The 25,169-nt window shown below is 43.0% G+C and overlaps 2 protein-coding genes and 1 long non-coding RNA gene across 9 annotated transcripts in view; all 3 read left to right on the forward strand.

Moving 5' to 3' along the window:
• LOC123729170 (serine/Arginine-related protein 53-like) overlaps positions 1-7,495 on the forward strand; it is a 179,686-nt gene extending 172,191 nt beyond the window's left edge. Inside the window, exons 7-9 of the mRNA XM_045703374.1 lie at positions 702-808; positions 2,265-2,381; positions 6,538-7,495. Of these exons, the coding sequence (XP_045559330.1) occupies positions 702-808; positions 2,265-2,381; positions 6,538-6,630 (317 nt within the window). The 3' untranslated portion in view covers positions 6,631-7,495. The remainder of the gene's footprint in view (positions 1-701; positions 809-2,264; positions 2,382-6,537) is intronic.
• An 8,482-nt stretch (positions 7,496-15,977) lies between these two features.
• Positions 15,978-18,397, forward strand: LOC123729307 (uncharacterized). The gene is made up of 2 exons (XR_006761084.1): positions 15,978-16,017; positions 18,162-18,397. It is a non-coding gene; the product is annotated as an uncharacterized lncRNA (long non-coding RNA).
• A 3,658-nt stretch (positions 18,398-22,055) lies between these two features.
• Positions 22,056-25,169, forward strand: part of LOC123729160 (myeloid leukemia factor 1) — a 32,664-nt gene continuing 29,550 nt past the window's right edge. For 2 of the 7 annotated variants that reach the window (XM_045703353.1, XM_045703356.1), the window contains exon 1: positions 22,781-22,989. In XM_045703353.1, the coding sequence (XP_045559309.1) occupies positions 22,943-22,989 (47 nt within the window). In that variant the 5' untranslated portion in view covers positions 22,781-22,942. Of the gene's footprint in view, positions 22,128-22,780; positions 22,990-25,169 lie in introns of those variants that run through there. The other 5 variants (XM_045703352.1, XM_045703354.1, XM_045703358.1 and 2 more) reach the window with 4 other exon arrangements.

A 25,169-nucleotide genomic window follows, 5' to 3' on the forward strand; every position in this document is an offset into this window, starting at 1 on the left:
CTAGAGAAATGTAACAACTCTTAAATTCATAGACAGAGCTATTGATGCAATGACTGACCATTCAATATATTACCATTTTTGTTTTAAGCATATTTTGAGGCTATACAATGTTTGTTTGCAATGACAATGTTTAAAAACATTCTAATATATATTCTATTTAGTCTGACGTTTTCCTAAATATACTGTGATCCTCAGGTACATCCCAAATGCACTACTTTTGACCCATAGGGCTCTGGTCAAAAGTAGTGCACTATATAGGCAATAGGGTGCCATTTGGGACTGATCAACCTTCTGTGTTTGTTTTGTTTGTTTGTCTTCAGTGTCTTGCCCTGTGTCTCTCTCTCTTTCATGGGGGTAGGCCCCAGACCTGACCCCCTGTCAGGTCCCCCTAGCTAATATCTCCTTTTAAACAAATACAGAGATTCGGTCACATCAGAGATTTCTTAGCAAGTGCCAAAGAGCATTACTGCCAAGAGAACATGGACAGAGTCAACCATCCTAAATGTAATCGGTTCACTTCCCCTGATGTCCCTCTTGTGTCAACGTGACTTGAGGGCAGCTAACAAATCCCAGTGTGTATGACCTCTCCCCCTAACACTGCTAACCTCTCTCTCACTTTCTCCCTCTGTCTCTCTCTCTCCCTCTCTATCGCTCTCCCTCTCGATCTCTATCTCTCGTCCTTTCTCTGTTTCTGTTTCCAGAGGGGACGTCGCTGGCGGATCAAGTGCGAAGGATAAAGGACATTGAGGCCATTGAGAGTGAATCCTTTGTTCCCCAGGCTTTCAAATCATCCCGAGACAGTGTCAAGGTGCGCTTTCTCTCTCTCTCCTTTTCTGTTCGCTTCTTTCTCTCTCTTATTAGATTTCCTTCCTCCCCCCTCCAGTTTTTATTCCATCTGTCCGAGGGCGGCTCCCGGACCCAAATTAAACCATTCCCATTCAATGCCGTTTGCTCCGTCCGTTTGTTCGGGACGAGAAAGGGGGCCGGTCGGGACTGTTTTTTGATCTGCTCGGCCGCCACAAAAGCGGGATAACCGTCACAAAAGCCACCGCGGCGGGTTTCTGTCCCTCGCCCTCTCTCTCTCTCCACAGACACAGCGACAGAAGCACAGAAGTCATTATTGAAATGCTCCTGCCTGGGAAAATGTGGAGGATATTAGATTTGTTGGCAATCATTGCCGATCCTGGGAGGGTTAGGACAAAAGGTGACAGTCCAAGTGGAGCGGGTTGATAGATTACACCAGGCACTGGGACTGGGACCTGTATCTACCCCTCTGTGTGCTGTTGCCCTCTCTTTTCATTTTTTTATTTTTATCTCTCTCTCTCTCTCTCTCCCTCTCTCTTATCACTGCTGTACCTGGCCTGTGTAAGTGGTATGAGAGGAGGACAGGGAAAGGGACGTGATTGCATATGGTTGTCTTCTTACCTACCTTAGTTGAATGCACTGATTGTAAGTTTCTCTGGATAAGAGTGTCTGCTAAATGACCAAAGTGTAAATGTAATTGAGATACTTTTTATAGTTAAGTGTTCTCAGCTCAGAAGCGCAGGCCCTAACCTGAGGCCCCCAGGGGCCAAAAACCTGCAGCCCTCTCCAGTTAGCAGTCAATTAGCCACCGATTTACACTTGGCATGTTCAAATAGAGGCCCTAATGAAATAATGAAGATACAGGGTGTGAGGAAAGTGGTGTGACCCCTTAGCTGCCATGTCCTAACCCCCTTCCATCCCCACTCGAGTAGGGAGGACACCTGGTGAATTTTCCATCAGGCTCCGCACATACACCCTCATCAGTGTCCCTCCCGGCTGCAGGAAGTGCATGTGTTAAACAAAGACACACACACACACTGCTCAGAAGAATCCAGTCAGTACTTCAGACTTATACTCACACTGCCATCTTCTGGACAAACACCAAACTGCATCTGCTGCCTCTGTCATTCCTCTGCATGAGTGTTCTAGCTCGTTAATGCAAGCAGCACATTTTTTGTTCTTGTCAGAAAATGTGATGTGACGAATAAATAGGACATTACACTACTATACCATGTGATTGATTTGTTTGGTCCAACCTGGTGGGATGTAGAGTTCCAAAATTCAGATTAGTTTCCCAAAATTCCAAGGTTTTCCAGAAATGCAGAGTGGAAGATTCCTGGAATTAGGAAGGAAAATAGCCAGGAAGTTTAGAATCCCCTAACCAGGATATCTGGAGAACTTGGAAATGTTGCAGCCCTAGTGTAATGTTAGATCAACGGGCATTCTCGATGTGTTTTTAGACAGAGTCAGTGAAAGTCGAGCAGGAACCAGACGACCCACCTCTGCTCCTTACAGACATCAGCTGTCTACCTACCACGATCCGCTACAATGACAGCGACACGCTAGCACACCCCAGGGTAAGTTCTCCCCTAACACACACACACACACTCTTTTCTGATTGGAGGACACAAACACACACACACACAGGAATATGAAGTATCGCATAGATTGTCTCAGGGTGTTGGGCCCACTTATCACCCACGCATATCCCCTCAGACTCTTTGACTCACACACACACACACACACACACACACACACACACACACACCCCACCCCACGACAATCAAGAATTTCCATCCACACAGAGTCAGGCCTTAGGAAATGAAATGAAGCCTAACTTGAATCTCTCTCTACTCCGACCCCCCCTTTTGGAAGAGCTGTGTGGAGTCATTTATCTCCCCGTGGGGGAAAGTGAGTTAGCCCCAACACATGCAGATCAACCCATGACAGCCTGATCTATGGCAGCAATATGCCCCAGGCGGGGGAGAGCCAATCAGGAATAATGATTCCCCATTACCCCTACTGTAGATACTGTCATCTCAAACTCGTTACTGCTGCGACACCCCAGAGCCTGGGCGAGAGGGTGGAGGGGGGGGGACTGATCTAGTCATCGTGTCGAACCCTAGATAACACACAGCGAATGGTGTACACCCCATACTGTGGGTTAGGCCATACGCGTATGTGTGTGTGTGTCGTCGTGTTTAAGGCGAGAGATGAGTGATTCACAAGGCCGTTACACACCAGACGCTGCATATTTAGCTCTCCTAAGCTATCAGACGCACGTTGGATAAATCAAACATCATTATATACACACAGAGACACTGGATATGAAGAGATGGAAATGATCTGTCTTTCGAATGGGTTTTCTTTGTCAGGCGGCCCGTGCTCTGTGAAAGGCTGCAGTGGATCTTTAGGGTGTCTTTAACCTCCAAATAGTAGAAAACAAAATAGAAACCTGCTCTTACATTTGCCTTAACTGAAGCAAATTGTGTGACCTGGTTGGTTCATATGGTTCCCATGACAAATGTTCTTATCAAGGCAGAGACTTTGGGCTTCTTAGTAGGGTTGTACCAACATTCTGGAAAACCAGGGAATTTTGGGTAAGATACCGGAAATGTGCGTTCCTACTTCTTGGTGTGTTGCACATGATACTCAATGGGGAAAATAAATGATATATTCTAGACAATAATCCATTTTAAAAAATCCATATACTAGAAATATACCCTAACCAGACAGTTTATTAGGTACACCCATCTAGTACCGGGTCGGATCCCCTTTGCTTCCAGAACAGCCTGAATTCTTCAGGGTATGGATTCTACAAGCTATCAGAAATGTATGTTGCTCTATTGTTATCAAGAGACCTAGCGTTTGCCAGGAAAACATTCCCTACACCACCAGCCTGGATGGGTCCATGGACTCGTGCTGCTTACGCCAAATCCTGACTCTGTCATCAGCATGACGCAACAGGAACCGGGATTTGTCAGTCTAGACAATGTTTTTCCACTCCTCAATTGTCCGGTGTTGGTGATCGCAATGCCGACTGGAGCCGCTTCTTCTTGTTTTTAGACAAGGATCAATGAGTTGTACATTCCGAGATGCCGTTCTTCACACTGCTGTTGTATGCCATTATTTGTCTGTTTGTGGCCCGCCTGTCAGCTTCCACGATTCCACCTCTCTCATCAACGAGCTGTTTTGGCACACAGGACTGCCGCTGACGGGTCTCCCCATTCTCGGTAAACCCTAGCCACTGTCATCCATGAAAAGCCCAGGAGGGTAGAGCTGTTTCTGAGATACTGGATCCGGCGCCTGGCACCGACGATCATACAACACTCAAAGTCACTTTGGTCAGTCGTTTTGCCCATTCTAACAGTCAATCCAACAGTAACTGAATGCCTCGGTGCCTGTCTGCCTCCTTTATGTAGCAAGCCACATAACCATTTTTGTGAACGGCGTGGAGTACCTTATACATTTACATTTGCATTTCTTTTTACATTTGAGTCATTTAGCAGACGCTCTTATCCAGAGCGACTTACAGTAGTGAATGCATACATTTCATACATTTCTTTCTCCGTACTGGTCCCCCGTGGGAATTGAACCCACAACCCTGGCGTTGCAAACACCATGCTCTACCAACTGAGCTACACGGGACTGTTTGGTGAGTGTACTCTTCTGTCACCCACCACAGCCATGCACCCCCAGTAGTATCCCATCATGGCTAATCTGACCTGGGTTCAAAAAGTGATTTATTTATTTCAAATGCATTGAGTGTTCTATTGAGCAGAGTTTGCACTTTTGGGATTATTCCACTGGTTACGATGCGCCAGCCACATGTACACTGAGTGTACAAAACATGAATATTGAGTTGCTGGCCCATGTTGACTCCAATGCTTCCCACAGTTGTGTCAAGTTGGCTGGATGTCCTTTGGGTGGTGGAAAATTCTTGATAGACACGGGAAACCGTTGAGCGTGAAAAACCCAGCAGCATTGCTGTTCTTGACACAAACCAGTGCCCCTGACACTTACTACCATACCCCTTTCAAAGGCACTTAAATATTTTGTCTTGCCAATTCACGCTCTGAATGGCACAAAAATACAATCCATGTCCCAATTGTCTCAAGGCTTAAAAATCCTTCTTTAACCTGTCTCCTCCTCTTCATCTACACTGATTGAAGTGAGGATCATAGCTTTCACCTGGTCAGTCTGTCATGGACAATGTGACCAAAGTGACTTACAGCAGTGAGTGCTTATATTTTTGCACCGGTAGCCCCCGTTGGGATTTGGACCCGCAACCCTGCTGTTGCTAGCGCCATATTCATATCAACTGAGCCACGTTAGGACCATGGCAGGCAAGCTCAATTAAGCACCTTTCAATCAACACAATTCTGTGGCTGACTTATGGCCATGTGCCAGGTTGGGGTCAATGCTAGGTTAGTTCAGTAGGGTGGAGCTCACACCCGTGTGTCAGGCTCATGACCATTGTGGCAGGTCAGTGTGCTGCCCGGTCAGTGTGCTAGCTTTGACACATCCTGTGCGAAAAAGCACACTGAGCGCCAGGAAGAGGTGTCAATGTATGACGGCGCACCACACCAAAGTGAGCTCAGTCAGAATCATTGCAGACGCCTCCCCTCCTACTCCCGGATCTGACTCAGTAGGCCCTACAGACACACACACGTACGCAGGCATGCACATGCGTATAGACATTTTCAACGGAGTTACAGTTCACATAACGAAATCAGTCAATTGAAATAAATTCATGAGGCCCTAATCACGGATTTCACATGACTGGGTAGATGCACAGCAATTGATGGGCCTGGGAGGGCATAAGCCCACCCACATGGGAGCCAGGCCCACCCACTGGGGAGGCAGGCCCAGCCAGTCAGAATGAGTTTGTCCCCACAGAAGGGTTTTTATTACAGACAGAAATACTCTTCAGTTTCATCAGCTGTCCGGGTGGTGTCAGACCATCCCGCAGGGGAAGAAGACGAATGTGGAGGTCCTGGGATGGCGTGATTACACGTGGTCTGCGGTTGTGAGACAGGTTGGACGTACTGCCAAATTCTCTAAAACGATGTTGGAGGCGGCTTATGGTGGAGAAATTAACATTAAATTCTCTGGCAACAACTTTGTTGGACATTCCTGCAGTCAGCATGCCAATTCTATACTCCCTCAAACATCTGTGGCATTGTGTTGTGTGACAAAACTGCACATTTTAGAGTGGACTTTTATTGTCCCCAGCACAATGTGCATCTGTGTAATGATCATGCTGTTTAATCAGCTTTTTAATATGCCACACCTGTCAGATGGATGAATTATCTTGGCAAATGAGAAATGCTCACTAACAGGGATGTCAACAAATTTGTGCAATTTTTGTTGTTGTTGAGAAATAAGCTTTTTGTGCGTATGGAACATTTCTGGGATCTTTTATTTCAGCTCATGAAACATGGGACCAACACTTTACACGTTGCTTTATATTTTTGTTCAATATAGTAATATTAAAGGTTACTGAAGTATAGCATTGATTGTCTCAGTGTGTTGCACCCACTCATCCCTCACTTTCTCAACCACACATCTCCCCTCAGACTCTTTCACATGCACACACACACACACAGATACACACCTTTCTCCAGACCCTGTCACTCATCCTAATAACTTCTCTGTCTGGTTGTTTGTGTGTTCTGTTATCTACTCTGCATCTAACCGGTGCACTGTGCTCGTCTCTGTCTTCTCTTCTAGTTGTTCCTGGACAAGGAGAAGGCAGAGGAGCTTTGGCTCAACAGGCTGATGTCCCTCCGCCAGGAGAGGCTCATGGGTAGTCCTGTGCCCTGATTGGACGAGCTCTAGTTAGTCTATCCTTGTCAGGCCACACCGTCAGGAACAAACCCCTGTCCCTAAACATAAATCTTTATACTTTTTTATTTAATCCCTCATTCACTGGACTTCCCTCAGACTTTTTGTCAAGAAACTACAACGCTTCTGTCTTTAAGAAGATTCGTATTTTGTCATTTAAAAAAAATCCCAAATGAGTTATTGAAATAATACATAGAAAACGGGCACTGTCTTTTGGATATGTCAAACGTTGATCGGTTGTGTTTGAGTGAATCCCCTGTGAAGAAAAGCCATGTTTAGTAGACTGTTTAGTTGACTGTTTGAACCTGATGTTTCTCGTCATGCCTTCTCAACAGTGCCTTCTCAAAACTATTCACACCCCTTGACTTTTGTTAAAAGAATAATGGGCAAATATTGTACATTCCAGGTGTGCAAAGTTCTTAGACTTACCCAGAAAGACACAGCTGTAATCGCTGCCAAATGCGATTCTAACATGTATTGACTCGGGTGTGAATAGTTATGAAAATTTGATATTTCTGTATTTCATTTTCAATAAATGTGCTAACATTTCTAAATACTTTGTAATTATGGGGTATTGTGTGTAGAAAGTCACAAAATCAATTCAATCCATTTTGAATTCAGCCTGTAACACAACAAAGTGTGGAATAAGTCAAGCAGTGTGAATACTTTCTGAATCCTCTGTATCTGGGTGGAAATATTTAAGTCAAGGGGTGTGAATACTTTCTGAAGGCACTGTATCTGGGTGGAAATATTTGTTGTAAGTAGTATCTTGGAGAAGCATTTGATTTTTAATATGATTTTGTTGCAAATTGTTTGATAAACTCGGAATAAAGGCCCAAACCCATTTTGTGTGATTTCCTTTAGTGTTTACAAATAGTGGATGTTTATTTTTATACAATACCATTCAAAAGTTTGGGGTCACTTAGAAATGTCCTTGTTTTTGAAAGAAAAGCACATTTTTTGTCCATTAAAATAACATCAAATTGATCATAAATACAGTGTAGACATTGTTAATGTTGTAAATTACTATTGTAGCTGGAAACGGCAGATTTTTTAATGGAATATCTACATTGGCGTACAGAGGCCCATTATCAGCAACCATCACTCCTGTGTTCCAATGGCACGTTGTGTTAGCTAATCCAAGTTTATCATTTTAACACACCTACTCATTCAAGGGTGTCCTGACGAATTGTGGCTTTTCTGAGGGCAGAGGATGTAACGCAATATTAGGAAGGTGTTCCTAATGTTTTGTACACTCAGTGTATGTATATAGTATAATGGTGTGTATTGGCAGTATGGACAGTATATGAATAGGAACGGTATACAGTATATACATCTGAAGTGGGTAAAACAGTATGTAAACATCATTAAAGTGACCAGTGTTCAATTAATATTTACATAGGGTAGCAGTCTCTACGGTGCAGGGTAGAGTACCGGGTAGTAGCCTGCTAGTAACAGTGACTAAGTTCAGGGCAGGGTACTGGGCGGAGGCTGGCTGAGGCCGGCTACTGGTGACTATTCAACAGTCTGATGGCAAGAGGAAGAAGCTGTTTTTCAGTCTCGGCCACAGCTTTGATGCACCTGTACTGTCTCCGCCTTCTAGATGGTAGCAGTGTGAACAGACCGTGGCTCGGGTGGCTGAGGTCCTTGATGATCTTCTTGTCCTTCCTGTGACAACGGGTGCTGTAGATGTCCTGGAGGGCAGGCAGAGTGCTCCCGTTGATGCGTTGGGCTGACCGCATCACCCTCTAGAGAGGCCTGAGGTTGCGGACGGTGCTCTCAATGGTACATCTGTAGAAGTTTTTGAGGGTCTTAGGGGCCAAGCCAAATTTCTTCAGCTTCCTGAGGATGAGGCGATGTTGTGCCTTCTTCAACACACTGTGTGGATAAACCATTTCAGGTTGTCAGGAACTTGAAGCTTTTCACCCTCTCCACTGTGGCCCTGTCTGCTGTCCACAATCAGCTCCTTCATAGTGTTGACATTGAAGGAGAGGTTGTTTTCCTGGCACCACTCCACCAGGGCTCTCACCTCCTCCCTGTAGGCTGTCTCGATTTTTGACGACAGTCAGGTGACTATCCAGCTCCCTCAGATGTGTCAGCTCTATTCTACCTGTTCTTAACAAAGCTCTAATAACTTATGATGCTGACCTATCCCCCTGTGGGTGTCAGGAGAGTCACAGGACACAAATAGAGCCCAGCGTTCTGTGTTCCTGTCTGGTGGCTGAGGGCTGGGCTGGCTAGGTTCAGACTGACGCTCTATTTGTGGGTTGGGGAAGATGGTAGACATAGCAGGACTGGGGAAGAGATGGAGGGCCGTGGTTAGCTCTCCTACGCACAGGCTGCCCGCGTACTAGTGAAATGTCACTGTGAGCGTGATCATACAGTTGAAGTCGGAAGTTTACATACACTTAGGAGTCATTAAAATTTGTTTTTCAACCACTCCACAAATTTCTTGTTAACAAACTATAATTTTGGCAAGTCGGTTAGGACATCTAGTTTGTGCATGACACAACAAATTTTTCCAACAATTGTTTACAGACAGATTATTTCACTTATAATTCACTGTATCACAATTCCAGTGGGTCAGAAGTTTACATACACTAAGTTGACTGTGCCTTTAAACAGTTTGGAAAAATCCAGAAAATGATGTCATGGCTTTAGAAGCTTCTGATAGGCTAATTGACATCATTTGAGTCAATTGGAGGTGTACCTGGAGGCCTACCTTCAAACTCATTGCCTCTTTGCTTGACATCATGGGAAAATCAAAATAAATCAGCCAAGACCTCAGGAAAACAAATTGTAGACCTCCACAAGTCTGGTTCATCCTTGGGAGTAATTTGCAAACGCCTGAAGGTACCACGTTCATCTGTACAAACAATAGTACGCAACTATAAACACCATGGGACCACGCAGGCGTCATACCGCTCAGGAAGGAGATGTGTTCTGTCTCCTAAAGATTATGTACTTTTGTGCGAAAAGTGCAAATCAATCCCGGAACAACAGCAAAGGACCTTGTGAAGATGCTGGAGGAAACCGGTACAAAAGTATCTATATCCACAGTAAAACGAGTCCTATATTGACATAACCTGAAAGGCAGCTCAACATGGAAGAAGCCACTGCTCCAAAGCCGCCATAAAAAAGCTAGGGGACAAAGACCGTACTTTTTGGAGAAATGTCCTCTGGTCTGATGAAACAAAAATAGAACTGTTTGGTCATAATGACCATCGTTATGTTTGGAGAAAAAGGGGGAGGCTTGCAAGCCGAAGAACACCATCCCAACCGTGAAGCACGGGGGTGGCAGCATCATGTTGTGGGGGTGCTTTTCTGCAGGAGGGACTGGTGCACTTCACAAAATAGATGGCATCATGAGGCAGGAAACTTATGTGGATATATTGAAGCAACATCTCAGGACAACAAAGTCAAGGTATTGGAGTGGCCATCACAAAGCCCTGACCTCAACCCTATAGAAAATTTGTGGGCAGAACTGAAAAAGCATGTGCGAACAAGGAGGTCTACAAACCTGACTCAGTTACACCAGCTCTGTCAGGAGGAATGGGCCAAAATTCACCCAACTTATTGTGGGCAGCTTGTGGAAGGCTACCCGAAAAGTTTGACCCAAGTTAAACAATTTAAAGGCAACGCTACCAAATACTAATTGAGTGTATGTAAACTTCTGACCTACTGGGAATGTGATGAAAGAAAAAAAAGTTGAAATAAATAATTCTCTACTATTTTTCTGACATTTCACATTATTAAAATAGTTGTGATCCTAACTGACCTAATACAGGGAATTTTTGCTCTGATTAAATGTCAGGAATTGTGAAAACTGAGTTTAAATGTATTTGGCTAAGGTGTCTGTAAACTTCCGACTTCAACTGTACCTCATCATTTTAAGAATTTTATTTGCAAATTATTCTTTTTTTCTGAGTGAATTATTATTTATGTGGCCTTGTATTTGTGTTGTTGTGTACATCATGAGCACAAGAGGGTGTGGTCTCTGTCATATGCATACTCGAGCACTTCCCTGTAGCTCAGTTGGTAGAGCATGGTGTTTGCAACACCAGGGTTGTGGGTTCGATTCCCACGGGGGGCCAGCACAGGAAAAAAAAAAAAATGTATGAAATGTATGCATTCACTACTGTAAGTCGCTCTGGATAAGAGCGTCTGCTAAATGACTAAAAATGTAAAATGTAAAAATGTTGTGTGTGAGAGAGAGACTGTGCGCACGCTAGTGTGTGTGCATGTTTGTGTTGTATGTTGAGGGTGGGCTTCAAGGGTCTGTTTGTAACTCTCAGCAGATGGTCCTCCTTACATCAGTCAGCCACATGCCAGAGTGTCGGGTAGCAGAACCCACTCCCAGAGAGCCGGGTGTCCTTACAGTCAGCTGCTACTAAACATTTAGACAAAGGGACACTTTTGTCAACTTCAAGCAGGAGGATTCAGATTTCTGTGTGATGAGCGCTACAGTAGGCCTTCTGACAAAGACTTGACTACATGGCTTATTAATCATTAGAAGCACAGGGTTTAATGTAGGGGTTTTTAGTTTACTTTTGTTGTTCGTTTCATAATTGCCCCCAGCAGAGGGGCTCGAGTTACCAGATAATGTAGAGACATTATATCTTCATCATTTCAATTTAAATGTGTTTGTTTACTTTTTATGTGCATTGAGATTATTTTCTGTAATGGAAAGTTAAATAAATGATTATTATTCAGCACATTTGAAGTTGTGGCTATAGAATTAGGAATTAGAATACTAGAATGGGTTTGAACCTAATTATGATGGCATAAAGGTCAGCCATTTTGGTCAGGGAGTTGGTTTGCCAGTAGCCTGGGTACCAGTCTCTGTAGCTTACATTCCACTCCTTGCCTCTCCTTGTCATTGCCAAAGAGAGTAGCCTTTCGGCAATCTTCAAATATGAACATTCCATCATTAATGAGCTCGAGGAGATCAGAGGATTAGATCCTGATTTGATAACCCTCACAGCTATCATCCAATCACAATGTTTATACAAATTAGACTGTTTTCATAACTTTGATAGATGCAGTAAAGGAGGCAATGGAACGCAGACATTCCATCGACCAGATTGGCGCACATTCAACAAATCTGATCTAACGAAGTGGATATTCGTCAAATTCGTAATGATTTATGTATTGTAACATGCCCACTGTGACGTGGTAAGGTTGGACCCAGGTGCAGAGAAGAGACCAGACGAGGAATCAGTGGTTAAGGATAAACATAATACTTTACTGAGATACGGTAGCCACAGGATCCCAGTACACATGAAAAAACAGCAATACGTCTGGAAAATTCACTCAGGAAACGAACGCACGTGGTTAACAATTCAAGCTTATGCAAAGGACCACAGAAAACACACCTTTTTTTAACAGGGACACAAATGATCATGAAATAATAAGACCCACCTGAGTCGAATAAAAGTCTCTTGGGCGGTCTCTGCCGCCCTCTGGTGCCAGGAGGAATCGTGACACCCACATTGTGGTTACTTAAGTCCGATTTGGATATATTTGGATATTTTAGCTGCATAACCCCCATTCGTATAAGCTGGTTAGCATAGCTAGCATACAGAAATCAGTGGTGGTAGTCAGTCATTTTTAACTGTAATGCACTTGATTGGTAAAGATGCCATAAACATGTGTTGGGGTTGACTTTCATGATACTCAGATTTTTACCTCAACATAGTGTTAAATACACATATAAACAATAGCCTAAATGTAGGCCAGTTTTGCTGGGGGGCAATGAGGAGACTCTTGATATTTCCCGCACGGCCCTTTCCCCCACACGTTTCAATGACAATTCCATTATTTGGTTCGAGTTCGATTGACCTCTTTACCGCATCTATAGACCCAGTCGGTATTAGATAGAATGTTGCGGCCCCTCCGCCTGTCGGGAAAACAACCTGTGGTTACCTAGGTTACCCCATTGGCTCACGCAAATACTTAGCCTTTTTTAGCCATTTTCTTTTTGTCTGCTTGTTTTAGTCAATTACAAAACTACATTTAAGCAAAGTACAACATGTCTAAAGATTACTTTTCAACATTGCCTGCTCCAGAGTGTTCTCACTACTTAGAAAACGTAATATTGTAGGGCTTCGCTCATGTCTTCTTTTCATGACTTTGCTAGCAGCCACGTGAGTGAGTGCTAGCTTGCTACCGACTGGAACATTAAGCTAGCCAAGACCAACAAACAGAAACTATACAACTACAAGTAGTGAGTGGCGTTGTAAACGGACTATACTAAACAAGTTAAATGTTTTACCTGTGATTAAATGTTTTTCTCACACATAGCTACATGTAGCCTACTTGGACACCGGGTCCCCACATTTCCTACTCTCCCATGCAGAATAGCCTGAAGCCACAGGGCTCTTCTCGCATGCTCTATTTCCCAACGTGGGAGCATTGCGAACCGTAGGTCAGGATTTTTGACCTGGTTCCATGTACAGTCGTGGCCAAAAGATTTGAGAATGACACAAATATAAATTTTCACAAAGCTTGCTACTTCAGTGTCTGTAGATATTTTTGTCAGATATCACTATGGAATACTGAAGTATAATTACAAGCATTTCATAAGTGTCAAAGGCTTTTATTGACAATTACATGAAGTTGATGCAGAGAGTCAATATTTGCAGTGTTGACCCTTCTTTTTCAAGACCTCTGCAATCCGCCCTGGTATGCTGTCAATTAACTACAGGGCCACATCCTGACTGATGGCAGCCCATTCTTGCATAATCAATGCATGGAGTTTGTCAGAATTTGTGGGTTTTTGTTTGTCCACCCGCCTCTTGGATTGACCACAAGTTCTCAATGGGATTAAGGTCTGGGGAGTTTCCTGGCCATGGACCCAAAATATTGATGTTTTGTTCCACGAGCCACTTAGTTATCACTTTTGCCTTATGGCAAGGTGCTCCATCATCCTGGAAAAGGCATTGTTCGTCACCAAACTGTTCCTGGATGGTTGGGAGAAGTTGCTCTCGGAGGATGTGTTGGTACCATTCTTTATTCATGGCTGTGTTCTTAGGCAAAATTGTGAGTGAGCCCACTCCCTTGGCTGAGAAGCAACCCCACACATGAATGGTCTCAGGATGCTTTACTGTTGGCATGACACAGGACTGATGGTAGCGCTCACCTTGTCTTCTCCAGACAAGCTTTTTTCCATGATGTCAGCTGGTCCTTTTGTGGCAGGGCTGAAATGCAGTGTAAATGTTTTTGGGGGATTCAGTTCATTTGCATGGCAAAGAGGGACTTTGCAATTAATTGCAATTCATCTGATCACTCTTTATAACATTTTGGAGTATATGCAAATTGCCATCATACAAACTGAGGCAGCAGACTTTGTGAAAAATAATATTTGTGTCATTCTCAAAACCTTTGGCCACGACTGTACATTGAACAACATAGCAGCTTTTTGGCATGTTTTGTTATTCCTGTATAACAAAACAAATCAACAACGAAGTTGGCTCTTTTACACTGGGGGTCAATGGGAAAGAATGTTTGTTTTCCCCAATTTGTGGGTGTGGTCGAGGGGAATTCCTTATTATTATGTGAATATTGACTATGTATGTTTAAAAGTATCATACACTACGGGTCAAAAGTTTTAGAACACCTACTCATTCAAGGGTTTTCCTTTATTTTTACTATTTTCTACAACCTCAGGATGCTGAAGAAATTTGGCCTGTCCCCAAGGGCCCTCACAGTGTTCTACAGGAGCACCATCGAGATCATACTGTCGGGCTGCATCACAGCCTGGTACGGCAACTCCACCGCCACGGACCGCAAGGCGCTTCAGAAGGTGGTTCGCACAGCCAAACGCAGCATTTGCTGCACACTGCCTGCCCTACAGGACACCTACAACACCAGGTGTCGCAGGAAGGCCAAGAAGATCATCACGGACCCCAGCCACCCAAGCCATGCCCTGCTCTCCCCACTTCAATCACTCAGACACGGGCAGTACAGGAGCATCATGTCAAAAACTGGAAGACTGGCCAATATTTTCTACCCTCAGGTTGCTGAATAGCCACCACTAGTCAGCTACCTGCTCCCCCCCTCCCCCAGCTACTCCCCCTATGGACATTTTCCCCCTGCTACTCCCCCCTATGGACTTCCCCCCACACCCCCTCAACGGTCACTTACCTATACATGCTGCTCCCCTTATGGACATTTTCCCCCCACCCCCGACTGACTTTTACTCTGACTCCACCTCAACGACATTCATCACTGTTGCAGTTGTTAATATGTATATTATAGATTTTGTTATAATAATTTGTATTATTTTTATTTCACTTGTTCCCCACGCCCCCTCAATGGTCATGCCGCTCCCTTTATGGTCATTCCCCCACACCCCGTAAACAGTCTTTACTCTGCCTCCACCCCAATGGACATTTATTTATTCATCACTGCTACAGTTATGATGTATATAGTGCTATTTCTATTTTATTTCACTGTACCCTGCAATCACACCTGCAACCCTGTACATGTGACTAAACTCTAAATCTCTGATACCACATTCCACTTACTTTTTTATATGTTTATACATTATAGTTTTGTTATTGACTAAAACAAGCAGACAACAAGAAAATTGGGTTAAAAAAAGGTGAAGTTTTTGCTGTGACCTAGGTAACGACAGGTTGTTTTCCCCACAGGCAGTCCGAGTTGTGACCTATGACCTATATAAACCCTGGATTGCTAATGCTATGTATTGAGAGGCTTTGAAGCTACCGGTTGGCGATAATGGCACTCTCTAGGAAAGGTCCTCCATAGGAATGAATGGAATTCTACAGTATTTCAGTAAGAAATATATACGTACTCTCTGTTCATCATATATGCATAGTCACTTTAACCATACCTACATGTACATACTACCTCAATAAGCCTGACTAACCGGTGTCTGTATATAGCCTTGCTACTGTTATTTTCAAATGCCTTTTTACTGTTGTTTTATTTCTTTACTTACCTACACACACACAGACACCTTTTTTTCGCACTATTGGTTAGATCCTGTCATGCCCTGACCTGAGAGAGCCTTTTTATGTCTCTATTTAGGTTTGGTCAGGGTGTGATTTGGGTGGGCATTCTATGTCCTTTTTTTCTATGTTTTGTATTTCTTTGTTTTGGCCTGGTATGGCTCTCAATCAGGGACAGCTGTACATCGTTGTCGCTGATTGGGAGTCATACTTAGGCAGCCTGTTTTCCTTTGGGGTTTTGTGGGTAGTTGTTTTGTCTTGTGTGTGTTCACCTGGCAGAACTGTTGGCTTTCGTTTTCTTGTTTGTTTTAAAGTGTTTCATTAAATATAATTATGACCACTTACCACGCTGCATCTTGGTCCCCTCTTCCAGACGATCGTTACAGATCCTGTAAGTAAGCATTTCACTGTAAGGTCTACACCTGTTGTATTTGGCACACGTGACAAATAAACTTTGATTTGAATGAGATTGCGTTTGCATTATCTGTGAATCTGTTGGCACGGTATGCGAATTGGAGTGGGTCTAGGGTTTCCGGCATGATGGTGTTGATATGAGCCATGACCAGCCTTTCAAAGCACTTCATGGCTACAGACATGAGTGTTACGAGGCGGTAATCATTTAGGAAGGTCACCTTCGCTTTCTTGGGCACAGGGACTATGGTGGTCTGTTTGAAACGTAGGTATTACAGACTCGGTCAGGAAGAGGTTGAAAATGTCAGTGAAGACACTTGCCAGTTGGTCCGCACATGCTTTGAGTACACGTCCTGGTAATCCGTCTGGCCCAGCGGCTTTGTGAATGTTGACCTGTTTAAAGGTCTTGCTCACATCGGCTATGGAGAGCGTGATCACACAGTCTTAGTCCTGTATTGATGGTTCATCTAAGGGCATAGCGGGATTTCTTATAAGCATCCGGATTAGTGTCCCGCTCCTTTGAAAGCGGCAGCTCTAGCCTTAAGCTCGGTGCGGATGTTGCTTGTAATCCATGGCTTCTGGTTGGGAAATGTATGTACGGTCACTGTGGGAACGATGTTGCCGATACACTTGTTGATGAAGCTGGTGACTGAGGTGGTATACTCCTCAATTCCATTGGATGAATCCCGGAACATATTCCAGTCTGTGCTAGCAAAACAGTCCTGTAGCGTAGCATCTGCATCATCTGACCACTTCTGTATTGAGCGAGTCACTGGTACTTCCTGCTTTAGTTTTTGCTTGTAAGCAGGAATCAGGAGGATAGAATTATGGTCAGATTTGCCAAATGGAGGGCGAGGGAGAGCTTTGTATGTGTCTCTGTGTGTGGAGTAAAGCTGGTCTAGAGTTTCTTTCCCTCTGGTTGCACATGTGACATGCTGGTAGAAATTAAGTTAAATGGATATAAATGTGCCTGCAATAAAGTCCCTGGCCACTAGGATCGCCGCTTCTGGATGAGCATTTTCTTGTTTGCTTATGGCCTTATACAGCTCGTTGAGTGCAGTTTTAGTGCCAGCATCAGTTTGTGGTGGTAAATAGATTGCTACGAATAATATAGATAAGAACTCTCTTGGTAGATAGTGTGGTCTATATAGTATTCTACCTCAGGCGAGCTATACCTCGAGACTTCTTTAATATTAGACATTGTGCACCAGCAGTTATTGACAAATAGGCACATACCCCCGCCCCTCGTCTTACCAGATGTAGCTGCTCTGTCCTTCCGATGCACCGAGAAGCCAGACAGCTCTATATGATCCGTGTCGTCATTCAGCCACGTCTCCGTGAAACATAAGATATTACTGTTTTTAAGGTCCCGTTGGTAGGATAGCCTTAATTGTAGATCGTCCAGTTTGTTTTCCAATGATTGCACGTTGGCCAATAATACGGAGGGAAGGGGTGGTTTACCTTCTCGTCGGTGAATTCTTACAAGGCACCCTGCCCTTCTCCCCCTTTTCTGATGATGGGGATTTGGGCCTTGTCTTGACAAAGCAGTCAACCATGCAGGGTTTATACACAATTGGTTACATTGGTTACGACATTCTATTTAATACCGACTGGATCTATTTGAAACATTCTAACGTTGGGCATTCTGATGTAATACATTTCATTGTAAACATAAACATTGAGTGCGGGGAGAACAGAGGATTCGCATTTATTGCATTTTTGCCACCAGCCAATGTGATCACATCACACCAGAGAAGCTCTCACCATTCAAACTTCCACACAAGTAAATTGTGAACACTGTAGCCTATTTTATATCCAGCAAGCAAGAGCAAGGTAGAGCCTTCCCTATATATTGTAGCGGTTTCAGGGGTTAAGTGGTGGGTGGACGGTATGTGCCTGCGAGGTTTCTTTGTTTTCTGGCTGCCAGGACCACGGACAGCAATGAGAAGTAGTCCCCAGAGGCAGGACCATGGACAGCTCAGGGGAAACCTAGACCGCAGCAGAACAGCCACACCTGTCTCCAGTTGTAATCAGAGCCAAACTGCAGACAGGTGAAACCAATCAGGGCCTCTACTTAACCGCACCCTGGGTTTTCGTTTTTTGTATTGTCTTTGACCCCGGCAGGTGAAGGAGTAGGAGTTTTCTGGGGAGACCAAGTGTACGGTGGAGGATGTGGTTTACTGGAATAAAGGAACTGATGATTTCAACAAGGATTGAACCAAAGACCAGGATTGAACCAAAGACCAGGATTGAACCAAAGACCAGGATTGAACCAAAGACCAGGATTGAACCAAAGACCAGGATTGAACCAAAGACCAGGATTGAACCAAAGACCAGGATTGAACCAAAGACCAGGTTTGGAGGACCTTCCACGGGTGATGAAGTGTTTACTCTTTGTTTTGAGTTTTGTGAAACCCGAAACCTGATAACAATAAACCGGTTTAACCCTTCACTTGGACTGTTGGTTTGTATGTGTAAATCCTGCCTTACAAAGATCTTGGCGCCGAAACCGCCAGAATATGTATTCATTTATTTTTCTTGCTCAAATTAAGTTTGCAAACTATTTTGCTACTTCTGGGACACACATTGGGCTAGGCTACTGGTTCAAGAGCAATAAGTGGAATACAGAGAGGACGGAAGAGAGCAAGGCCAGCAGAGATGCATCAAGCATGAATTGCACAAGATAACAGTGAAGACATTGTGTAAATTAGAAGTTAATTCATAGGCTGGGCTATTAATCCACCATTCCTATGCTAGCCTATATATTAGGCATAGCCACAGGAAGTAGGGGTTCTGTAGCACCCCTTGATAAATCTAAATAAAAACAATAATACAAATGTAAAAAATTGGGGGAATTATTTTTTTTTATCACAAAAGTAGTGCACTGGACCTTCACTAGTATTAATGGTCAAAATAAAGAGGTTTGTAGCAGGGCAACAAAAAGTAGTTGTATAATTAAGAACAGTATCGTGCAGGATTCAATAGTTGGAATTTTGAGTAATTGCCCTGTGCCTTTCTCTGTGATTGTCATTCTAATAGAATCCAGAAAGAACAAAACCAGTACTCAAACATTTACAACAAAAGGTGCAAAGTTATGGGCAAAGACACAAAACATCCACATCAAATTAAATATTTTTCTTGAACAAATAACATGGAAAACAGACACTTTTTGTGCAATATGAATGTACCATCCTTACAAGCTACTTAATGTAAATGTACATTACTGTATTGTACATAGGCTGGTCATCTAGGTTTGTACCTGTAGACTTTCCATCACTATGAAGAAAAACAATGCACAATGCAGTGTCATGACGTTGGCCTCTTGGTACAGGGAGGACAGTTGACCCCCTCCCTTTTGCACCACCACCCCCAACCCAGGCCCTGTGTGAAAGGGTTGTAAAAACTCTAAAATTCCAGGAGAGTCTCTGGCCACATGGCCCATAGAGAGACACAGGAAATTCTTCCAACTCATAGAATTGGAGAGCCAAGCGACATTTTGTGTTCTGGAGAAGGTATGGAAGATTGGTGAAGAATCCAGCTACGAACTGATCCGCTTGGTACAATTTTGTGATACTCAGAAGAGACAATATAGCCATATTACCATAAAACTGTTTATATAATAGACTCAGCTTGAGACTTGCATCATAATGGGTGGATAGAATGTATTAATAAGGATGAAGCTTTTATAATACACATGAGATGCTATTGTACTGATATTAATGTGATAGAATTGTATTTATGTAACCAAGTCTAGCTCAGTCATAGGCACGCCCCAGGGACACATACAGGACCAGGCGTCATTTGACAAGCCTGTTCGATGGGCACTATAAAACACTCCCTGATTTACATTTCTTCAGACCAGGCCTACACTCCGTGGCCTATAGGTTTTACCATCCAATTCCTCTACTGAAAGTGAACCATACCACGTGGTTAACTTTTAGACTATTGATACCGACAGAATAAGAACAAGTCTTTGATATTAATTATTAGTCTGCAGCTAAGTAAATTATATCATTGAACGCGAAGACCAACGAAACAACCATTCGATGACGACATTAATGAATGTCGCTTTGAAAGATCCATTCTAACCGAGAGAGAGACTCCATCAGAACTACTCTCCAACAAGAATCAGAACGACACACTGAGTGTAAATATATATTGATTGCAATTGTTCCCGAATGAGTGAGCCTTCAATTGTTAATATTAATGAACTCTGTGTGCCACAGCTGACCTTTTATGATCCATTGTTCAACAGGCCGACCTGCCTGTTTAGCCCACAAGGGCTACCAATCCTTTGTGACGATAATTACTGTTTGTATGTTTTCTGTTAATTACTTAGTGTAGTAAATAAATGATTTTAAGACAATTGATGTATGGATGATTTTAGTAAAGACTGGGTTCGTGCAGATACAACAATTTACGACGTTTGGAATGAGACTGGACTAAAGGTAAAATACACCATTTAAACCAGAAGATAATTGGCCTTTACAAGAATAGAATATTATAGTACAGGAAAGTTATATTAGGAAAATTATAGCTTTGTAATCTGAATATTCTCCTTGGTGCCCCGATCTCCTAGTTAATTACAATTAAACGATTAATCCGTTTAATCGTGTGATAATAATTACAGGGAGCTAATTGATAAACATATCTTCAGTTTAATGGTACCCCCAAAGACACGACAGCAGTAACTGGGTACATTGAGACATCAAGTGGTTTGTGATGATGTGGCTCAGTTGGTAGAACATGGCACTTGTTGGATTGATTCCCACAGGGGACCAGCACAAAAAGTATAAAAACGTATGCACTCACTAGTGTAAATTGCTCTGGATAAGAGCCTCTACTAAAATGGAAAAGGAATGAATAAACCATTTCAGTTTTCAAATAGAAATAAGTTGCATTTGCAAAGTATTTCAAGAAACTGGAAAACATATATCAAGTAAATATTCCACAAGTATTATCAGAATAACTATTTTGTACATATAATTATCAGAATCAAGTTACACATGCTGGTAAACACTCAAATACATTTAGTTTAAAAAAATTACAATAGTAGTGCACTGAGCCTTTACTAGTAGCAGCTGACTGACAAAGAAGTCTTCAGCGCAGGCCAAAAACATCGCGGCCCCCTGACAAAAAAGGTTTTGTCTTACGCTTGTTTTGTGCCAATAAATTGAAGTTGAATATCGCTAAATGTGTCAGTTTAATTAAATGTGCAATAAAAAAAAGTACAGTGCCTAGGCCTATTTAATGAAATCCTGGTCTCAGGCACTACATTGTAGTGCTAGCTGTGCCACTAGAGATTCTGGGTTCGATTCCATCTAGCAGCCGGCCGCGACCGGGAGACCAATGGGGCGGTGCACAATTGGCCCAGCGTCCTCCGGGTTAGGGGAGGGATGTCCTTGTCTCATCGTGTACTAGCGACTCCTGTTTCGGGACGGTCGCAGTGCACGCTGACATGGTCGCCAGGTGTACGGAAAGGTGTTTCCTCCGACACATTGGTGCGGCTGGCTTCCAGGTTAATAGGGCCTTGTGTCAAGAAGCTGGTTGGGTTGTGTATTGGAGGACGCACGGCTCTCGACCTTCGCCTCTCCCAAGACGAGACGAGACTGTAACTACCAATTGGATAGCATGAAATTGGGGAGAAAAAGAGGTAATAAAATTAAGAGAGGAGGGACAAATAACATGACTGAAATGAGCATAAAAAATTGCAAAAATGTAAGCAAGTCATGATGATCAGCATATGTGCGAGGAATGAGACAGGTTTCTTTCCTCTCATTAATGAGATGCAACTTATGGACTGTAGCTCGATTGAATCTTGTAGGCCAATATTTTCCGTATGTTTATTTATCTCTCATTATAGAGTCCTAGCCACTTTGAACAACACATGATACTGCCTTCTCACAAAGTAATTACCGTGTCGTTACCGCAGCAGGTCATAACGGTATTGTTGGTTGTTTCCACTTCACTATGGCACACCCAAACAACGGAAGTGATGGATTCGACTTCCGCTTTACTTCCCTACTGCATGGCAAACTTGCCAGAGTAAATTATTTGAAAGAGACACTTTATAGAGTATAAAAGTCAAGTGTAAGTGTATACGTGTAATTTTATATGTATTTCTTTCAAGTTCGTTAACGTTAGCTAGACTTACTAGTAGGCTAGTTCTGTTGCAATAATAATGTTGTGTTGTGTCGGAGCCATCCACCCAGCCGATTACTATAATGATAAACTATAGGCTACATAACTCTAACACGTTGGTGAGCATCCACACTAGAGGAACGATTATCGTTCTATAGTCCTGTCAATCAACAGATTACGCATCCTACTGCACGTTGCCTATTAATAAAATAGTAGCATAAAATCATTCATGAGGTCGTTAACGCACAGATACTGGTTCAGACCATTCAGTGCTTTCAGGGTGTGTTCATTGTCATAGTGACAACTGCAAATACAACTATGTACAGTACATGTAGACCCAATGAAAAGTAATATAGTACATCGTATTTAAATTGATCAATTCAACAACAAACGCCATTTAGCCTACACATCTTTTACAGCATTGCCTCGTTGCTTAAGTGGCACACGCTTGTAAAATATGGCAAAACATGGTATATCTTTCTCTGAAGCGAGCTGCGTTGTCATGGCAGCAACTGACAACATAACGTTCTTCTGATAGATCTTGAGCGAGCTGTGAATAGCCAGCCAATCAGATGGCTCGACGGAGGTCATGTGGCTCCTGGTTCATAAAGCCCAACGTTCTGAAGTGTAGCAAGGTTCCATAGTAACTTCGTTGACACAGTGGGAGCTTGGCTGTCGTACACTGGCTAGTAGAAGCCGCTTCATAGCGCGAAACAGAAAATAGATATTTCACACTTCACTTTTCCTCTCCAACACCCGTGGAAATGTTTAACAGTCTTCTCAGGGAATTTGACGAGGACCCTTTCTTCTCGTAAGTAGTATCAATATTGTATTCTGCCACTCATTAATTCGACAGTATGAAGATTTTTTTTCTCGAAAAAATTATGTTTATTTTAAATTCCAGTCAACACCACTTTGAACGACACGTTGTTTCAGATAATGGACAATAACGACTGTATGCTACCCACCCCTTGTCTACAATGACAGTCTGTAGGCTATTGTTAATCATGTTATATTTTAAGAGCCACATTCACAATTAATAGTTTGCAGATATTATTATGGGGCAGTTGTGTGCCCAATTTCAATGCTTTGTTATCAGCATAGCCTATTCCCTTATATTATATCAGCTGTTCCAGATTTAAAAACAGCTTCTATCTCCAGGCCATCAGACTGTTGAACAGCCATCACTTGCTGGCTACCTGCACTGTACTCTGCCCTCCACCTTGATACTTTTCCCCCATGTAAATATAGTCACCTCATATTCTGTTAATATACTGTTGTTTACTCCCTATGTATGTATATACTGTATTCTAGAAATAGCTCATCCTAATATACCTAGCTACTACTGAACATACAATTTTCCTTTCAAATTATATACTGTCAGTGTCTATATTTAAATTCTGGATTTTGAAGCTGTTCACTCTAATATGTCTACCCCTGGATTGTTAATTGGACTCATTCTGTCATTTCTTGATTTGTTGTTTACATTTTTTAGTATTTGTGTATTTGTGTTGAATTTCCTAGACATTCTACTGCACTGTTGGAGCTAGTAACATAAGCATTTCGCTGCACCTGTTTAAACACCTGAAGAACTGATTGGAGATATTACTAAATTTAAATGACAACTAATGCACACTGAAATCCATGTTTGATGTGTGTTAATAGCTACTGGTTGACATGTAGGCTACAGTAATAGCATGGTACTTACTACTCAAGGAATAGAGTTACTGGTGTCAGCAAAATATTGGTTAATGTTTTTCATTAGTGAATATATGCTTTGAGTAAGTGTAGCCACTCCCCAGGAAAACTTTGAGAATGTAATATCTATTAATCACCTGCCTTAGACCCTTGTCATACACTATATGGCTAAAAGTATGTGGACACCTGCTCATCGAACATCTTATTCCAAAATCATGGTCATTAATATGGAGTTGGTCCCACCTTTGCTGCTATAACAGCCTCCACTCTTCTTGGAAGGCTTTCCACTAAATGTTGGAACATTGCTGCAGGGACTTGCTTCCATTCAGCCACAAGAACATTAGTGAGGTCAATGTTGGGTGATTAGGCCTGGCTCGTAGTCTGCGTTCCAATTCATCCCAAAGCTGTTCGATAGGGTTGAGGTCAGGGCTCTCTGCAGGCCAGTCAAGTTCTTCCACACCGACAAACCATTTCTGTATGGACCTCGCTTTGTGCATGGGGGCATTGTCATGCAGAAACAGGAAAGGACCTTCCCCAAACTGTTGCCACAAAGTTGGATGCACATAATCGTCTAGAATGTCATTGTATGCTGTAGCATTAAGATTTCCCTTCACTGGAACTAAGGGGCCTAGCCCGAACCATGAAAAACAGCTCTAAACCATTATTCCTATTCCACCAAATTTTACAGTTGGCACTACGTATTGGGGCAGGTAGCGTTCTCCTGGTATCCGCTAAATCCCGATTCGTTTGTGGTGACGAGTGATTCATCACTCCAGAGAACGCATTTCCACTGCTCCAGAGTCCAAAGGTGGCGAGCTTTCCACCACTCCAGCCGACGCTTAATATTGGGCATGGTGATCTTAGGCTTATGTGCAGCTCCTTGGCTATGGAAACGCATTTCATGACGCTCCCGACAAACAGTTCTTGTGCCGACGTTGCTTCCAGAGGCAATTTGGAACTCAGTAGTGAGTTTTGCAACCGAGGACAGACTATTTTTACGCCCTACGCGCTTCAGCACTCAGCGGTCCCATTCTGTTAGCTTGTGTGACCTACCACTTTTTTTTAAATGTATTTTATTTCATCATTATTTAACCAGGTAGGCCAGTTGAGAACAAGTTCTCATTTACAACTGTGACCTGACCAAGATAAAGCAAAGCAGTGTGACAAAACAACAACACAGAGTTACACATGGGATAAACATACGTACAGTCAATAACACAATAGAAAAGGTGTGCAAATGTAGTAAGATTAGGGAGGTAAGGCAATAAATAGGCCATAGAGGCGAAATAATTA

This window comes from Salmo salar, chromosome ssa20 (assembly GCF_905237065.1).
Source record: "Salmo salar chromosome ssa20, Ssal_v3.1, whole genome shotgun sequence".
Lineage (NCBI taxonomy): Eukaryota > Metazoa > Chordata > Actinopteri > Salmoniformes > Salmonidae > Salmo > Salmo salar.